The sequence below is a fragment of the Amphimedon queenslandica genome, unplaced genomic scaffold (genome assembly GCF_000090795.2).
Source record: "Amphimedon queenslandica unplaced genomic scaffold, v1.1 AMPQUscaffold_13232, whole genome shotgun sequence".
Taxonomy (NCBI): domain Eukaryota; kingdom Metazoa; phylum Porifera; class Demospongiae; order Haplosclerida; family Niphatidae; genus Amphimedon; species Amphimedon queenslandica.
The window spans coordinates 1-6,470 of NW_003546532.1; the positions used below are offsets into that span (position 1 = coordinate 1).

At 37.1% G+C, this 6,470-nt stretch overlaps 1 protein-coding gene across 1 annotated transcript; it reads right to left on the reverse strand.

Moving 5' to 3' along the window:
• Positions 1-3,146: 3,146 nt before the first annotated feature.
• LOC100641726 (zinc finger BED domain-containing protein 1-like) lies at positions 3,147-5,722 on the reverse strand. Its single transcript, XM_011407421.2, has 5 exons — positions 5,245-5,722; positions 5,035-5,191; positions 4,836-4,983; positions 4,181-4,782; positions 3,147-4,148 (listed from the first exon to the last, which is right to left on the reverse strand). Exons 1-5 carry the CDS (start codon positions 5,265-5,267, stop codon positions 3,273-3,275), a joined length of 1,806 nt encoding a protein of 601 aa, XP_011405723.2. The 5' UTR covers positions 5,268-5,722; the 3' UTR covers positions 3,147-3,272.
• Positions 5,723-6,470: the final 748 nt, after the last annotated feature.

Here is a 6,470-nt window from a genome sequence, read left to right on the forward strand (position 1 = left end):
GCACATGAGGCTTCTTGCCTATCCTTATAGTCACCATCTCATCTGTTCTGTTCATTATATCTTATTACAGCTGTTCTTTCAATCATTCTTGTGTTCTTTCAAGCAAACCCCTCGCGCCTGCGGCTTTTATATAGTCGTGTGCTTGCACGTGTGATCGCGAGTATACAAGTGTGTATTTGCACACCCCCGCATTTGTTATGGCGCACACAATCTTGTCTCATTGGATGCATCCATGTTGCACGCCTTACACGTGAGTTTACTCTCGCAGACAGTACATGAGTGCATAAACTTTCCTATGAGCGGCACTGTATGTATCCTCCTTTCTTGTATTTAGGGAATGCAGTACTTCATGTATACCTTTCAGAACCAATTACAGTGGTGGGTTGCTACCTGTCACTGTTGGCATTGTAATGCAGTGCAGATAATTGCAGCCTAAAATATAATGGATTATTAAAATAGATGTATCATGTAAACTTATAATGGCCTTGACTTCATCTCTTTGTACTAGGATGCTATATGCTTTGGAGTAGAGTTGCACCGATATGCTATTTCAACCGATACACCGATAACCGATATAATAAGCATAAGAAAACCGATATTTATTACCGATATGATATAATTGTTATTTGTTAGTATTAATTAAGAAATGATTCAACATCAAATAATCAATTACAAATTCATCAGTTTTATGTTGTTTTTAATAAAAAGGAGTGTCTCTGCATTTTCTGGTGCAAGACGATTCCTTTTGTCATCATAGATGTTCCGAACCGGCACTTGAAAACAGCCTCTCTGATGGTACCGAAGTAGGTGGTACACATAAAATATTTTTGCGCTATTTTGGACAAAGCAGGGAATCTTTTAGAGTTTTCAGCCCATCACTGAAATCCAATTTTCTGGCCAAATGGTACAAGGGGCTCAGAAATATACATACTTAACTCATCTGCTCTCTCTTCTTCATCAATTGAAGTGCCACTTTCTTCTAAAATTTCATTAAACGTTTTCCATATTCCAGTACAATGGTGTTTAGATGGTGGCTTTTCTAGACTATCTCCTGAATCAGTGGCACTCCCCATTAAAGAACGTACCATAGCTTCTGCTTTGGTCTTTGTACTTGTAGAAATAAAAAACTTGTTCTTAAATCGAGGATCTATTAATGTAGCAACTATCAGTAATTCATTGTCTTCAATATTTGAAAATCTCGTAGTTAGTGAAAGTATAATGACAAGAATTCCCACCAAATTGTGTGAATGCATGATCATCATTTTTAATGATATTTATTGAGATACCGTAAGTGAAATCTGGCAGTCATGATGGTGGTATACTTGTATCTAATTAAATGATTGATACCTTCATTGGCAGAACGGCATTTTGTTAGCCTTGATGTTGCTATTTTCTTCTTGAAAATGCCTTTTAAAATATTTGGTCAGAATTGTATATCAGAGGCTATACTCAATAGTCTCTATAGTACTACCACACACTGCTTCCACTTACAACCTTTACTTTGAATAAATGATATTATAAATTATATAGGTTTGATTATGAATTATATATCCCTGGGCCAACTTGAAAGGCTTTCTGATTCATTTTCATCTAGATATCTTTAATCCTCCAGTCACTGCAAGTGGAGCTGGAGCTTGAGTACCTCCAGCCCTCATCTACTGGAGAATCCCTCCATCTACTGGATGAGGCGGAATTGATAGTGGTAGAAGGGGAAGAGGACCTCCAAGTCTCCAGATCTAGAGACAATTGGTATTGGATAAAGCTATTTGTTCCAGCTGTGTGTGTCTTATTGTGATGGGATGTGCTGATCAGCAACTGCAATTACTGCATGCATTGGAGCTGGTAGTGGGGAGCAATTCAGGTCAACTGGTGGGCACCTATTGTGAAGGGAATGAAGGAGAATCCACATCCTCTTTATTACAAAGAAATAACTTCCATGACAAGGAATAGAATACCCTATTGGAAAAAAACATGCATATTATGTCCTGAAAATTTCATGCTGCAAAAAAATTGTTCATGTAATGTGTCATGTAACTTTAGTAGAATTGGATTATTTTGGTGTACATGTACACCAAAATGTGTGCAAAATAGGTAATTTAGGTTGGGGCTTACTCTCCTGAAACATATTCTGCTGTATTTTTTTAACTGGATGGAGCACTCATCAGTGAAGACACCATTGCCAACTTGCTCTCCAACACGTATTTATTCCAGACACCAAGTCAGCCTTTTTTGTTTTCTTTGTTGACTAGCTGACAGTATTAGCCTTGTTGCTACCCAACCTAGTTTCTTGTGGCCCTCTTAATAGTTGACCTTGACACCTCCAGTGAAGGCCAGTTTTCCTTACTAGTGATCCCTGTTGAAAAAGAAAGTACAAAACATGTACAAAACATACATGTCTTGTAAAATTTCATAAAATTTACATGAATTTGCTTCGCAATCATCCCTAATCAGAGAATATTAATCTTTTTATTGGCCGAGCAACTTGCCAATCTTTGATTGCTATAAAATACATTCACAAGGCATCTTGTCAGTCCTGATGCTGTCTTCTTGGACCTAGACACAGCCTTTTTAAGTGCATGCTCCTTGATATAAACACCACTGTCTTTTACAAGCTTTGCAAGTTTTACATTGAAATGGCGGCTGGCGGGCCACACTGCTATAGTTGCAATAAAAGGGGTTGCTGTGTTTCTTGTGCCTAGTTTTTTGTGGAATAGAGTACTTTTGAGCAAAAAACATGAGAGTATTGTTCCCAAAGTACATGGTCATTGGTTGGATGTGGAATATAGTGATTCAGTATTGATGGAATGGTGGCTCGAGATCTGCTTGTATTAGTTCATAGCTGTTATTCTACTTCACAAGATCCATTGATGTTGGGAATGATGTAGTCCCTAGTTGATTGTATTAAAGGGAGTTGTAGGAGGAGATTACATGTTTCCTGTGCGGAAAAGTCTTTATCACCTATACTATTAATAAGTACCTTTTGCTTTTGCACTCCTTTAAGAACTGAGGTATCATCCTTGATGTTACGCATTATGTTTTCATACACCTCCTTCATTGTAGTGGAATGAGGTTTGCATTTCATAACATATTTGGCAATGTATTCAATTACTTTTTGTTTTGATACTAGTGATGGGCGATATTGGAAATTTTACTATTATTCGATAACGATCGATAATCCAATTTTTAAAGCAATATCGATTCAAAATGATATGATAACCACGCCTTACCACACCCAATAGGTGTGGTTTACACAATCATGTACAATACTACAACTAATGATACTTATTTAAGAAAAGAAACATGTTCACGTTCTTTGGCTTGAGTCTGTTCCTTTTCAGGGATACTAGTTCACCCGCCTTGCTAAACAGTCTTTCAGAAGGTACTGAAGTTGCCAATAGACTGAGATACTTTCTTGCTAGCGGAGCTAGCTGAGGAAAAACTTGACTGTTCTCTTTCCACCAGTTAAGTGGGTCTTCTGTCCTTTGTAATACTGGAGTTTTTAAATACTTATCTACCTCTGAGAAGGCAGTCACCCCAGGATGTATGTTAGATTGAGAAGAGACCTGTTCATCAAAAAACCTCCATACAGAATCAGCTGTGTCCTGGGCCACTTCATAGGTTGTAGCTGTGGCTGTTGTTTGACTAGTTGCTTCTCTGGATCTCATCATCTGTGTTATCTCAGCTGTCAAATGTCGAGCTATTTGATCAGCTGCTCTCTGATCAGAGAATCCAATTTTTTTGAAGCGTGGATCAAGCAGTGTTGCTGAAGCAATTAGAACATTGGCTTCCATATTGAGAAATCTTCCTGACATTTGAGAACATAATGCTTCACTAATCTTGTTGTTACTATTGCTGCTGCATCGTTGTAAACCTTTCGCTAGAGGTATTATTTTGGAACTGGAGACATATTTGTCAGCAGACATCTCTCGAGTTACAGCTTCAAAAGGTCTGAGGATATCCACCATCTCTGAGAGCTCTGAGTTTTTCTCGGTGGGAATGAGAAGATCATTTCTATCCATCATACAAAGTGTAGTCCTTATAGCCTCCTCCTGCTCCAAGTATCGCTCTAGCATATAAAAGACTGAATTCCATCGAGTTTCAACATCCTGGATCAGTTTATGTTGTGGAATGTTAAGTCGAGATTGCATTACAGTCAATTTATCCATTGCTTTTGTGCTACGACGAAAAAGGTGACAATATTCTTTACACTTTGAATTAGTGATTGTGCTTCTGGAACTGAGCTCAATGAGTTACTAACAATTAAATTGAGAGTATGAGCGAAGCATGAGAGATGATTCCATGCATTTGCTCTCACAGCTCCCTTGATGTTGGTAGCATTGTCAATGACAGTGCAATGAACTTTGAAACTTATATTCCATTTGTCAGTGATAGTGATTAGCTCTGATGCAAGATTCTCTATAGTATGTGCTTGATCCACATGAGTTGTCTCCAGCACATAGGACTCTATTTCCCAGCTTTGTGAAATGAAGTGGCAAGTGACAGTGAGGTAACCCATTGTCTGATTTGATGTCCACAAGTCAGTGGTCAGAGTACAATGTTCAATGGACATGAGTTTCTCCTTCAGCTCTGCTACCTTTTCCTCATATAGCTGTGGAAGGTGGTCACGCATGAGAGTACGACGACTTGGAGGCTGATATCTCTGATCAATGACTTTCAAGAATTGAACAAAACCTTCATCTTCAACAATGGATGCTGGTTGAAAGTCGGCTACTAGCATATTGACTAGTGCTCTATCAATTGAAGCACGACGAAGGGACTCTTCTAAAAAAAGCAGAGTAAATTAAGCCATGCATGAAGTACATGCATGCACTTACTGCCATATCCATGTGTTCTTGCTATTGAACTTTGTAGCGTCAGTTGTTTGGCAGCTGATTCTTGCTGCTTCTGTCTTTTAGCTGATTTTTCAGATTCCCTTGTTTCAGTGAGTTCTTTATGTTCTTTATCATGGTTCCTTTCCAGATGCTATAGATTTAAATAAACTAAAATGGACAATACTATGACTGAAATACCTACATTTGTTAGATTGGTGGTGTTTCCTGATGTAGGAACCTTTATTCCACATATGTTACAAATGGCTTCCTTTTCCTTAGCACTTGGAGTAAAATAATTCCAGACCAAACTTCTTTTCTTTCTACTGGTGGTAGGAAGTACTGCAGGACCTGTACTACTGCTAAAAGTTGGAATGTGTATATGTCATTTGACGTAAAAATGACTAGTTTCTACCTGGTAGAGGAACTGGATGCCATAATGATAAAGAAGTAGCAGAATAGCCTTAAACAGTGAAGAGAGGACTAAATATGGTCTTTAGACTTCCAGACAATGATGACTTCTGTTTCTTGGCAAATGGAAATGCTTAATTGCTTGAGTTTGTTATAAACCAAGCACTGGGCCAGCTCTTTTATACTAGCAGCTGTTAGTTGCATGCAAGGAGTATGGAGGTTGGCTTGCAAAAGCAAGCTATACGGTACTTGACAGCTTAGGCTTGCTATTAAGTTTACACAAGGATTAATACTAATAATTATTTATAATAGTTATTAATAATTATATATTAACCACAGCTTATTAATTTAAAATTGGTTAGTTAACTGTAATAAAGGGGCGTGGTCCAGAGATCGATTATTTTGGCATAAAAATTTCGATAATGATGCAGATCGATACCGTAAAATATCGTTTATATCGATAAAGAATTGATATATTGCCCATCACTATTTGATACACAGTAGTGACAGTACTGCATATCTATATTGGCCCTCCAAGCAGATAACTGAATTGGGTTATAACTATTGATTAATGTATCATTTCTTGCTGTGTAGTGCAGCTATAGTTTCATAAAATAATAAAAAGGACTTCTGGGGTTTTCTTAAACAATTAATTTCAAATTTCTTGAGAAAAAAGGTCAGTACAGCAAGCCTATGAGATGTGTGAATAGATCAAAAGTCAGTTCAAGTCCACTTCATCTTCTTTACAAAAGTGCTCACATAGGCACAGCATTAATGATGTCATCCTTATAAATTCATGTATATTACACTTCCTGTTTCATATCCATGGTTGTAGCATCTTTGCTCAGCTAGATAAAGTTGTGGAGCAAAAATATGTATAACATGATTATTCAGTCCCAACTTACTTGCTCTCAAGTTCTTTTACATGATAATTGATTTGAGTCTGAACCTCATAATGCTTTTTAAAGAAATACATTTACATACTACAATCAAAATACTAAGGCCATGCTTGCACAGCTACATTTTTAGGCTCTTGCAACAAAAAGAAACAGGAACATTTTCACGTTTAAACTGTAGTAATGGCCCACTTGAAGTTTTTATAGAATTGGGCAAATCTAATTGGAGTGGCCTAATAATAACAAATAACAACAACAATAATATATTAACAATTTATTTTCTTTTACTCAGTATTGCCTCATAATGGTAATAACAAATAATAATAATAATAAT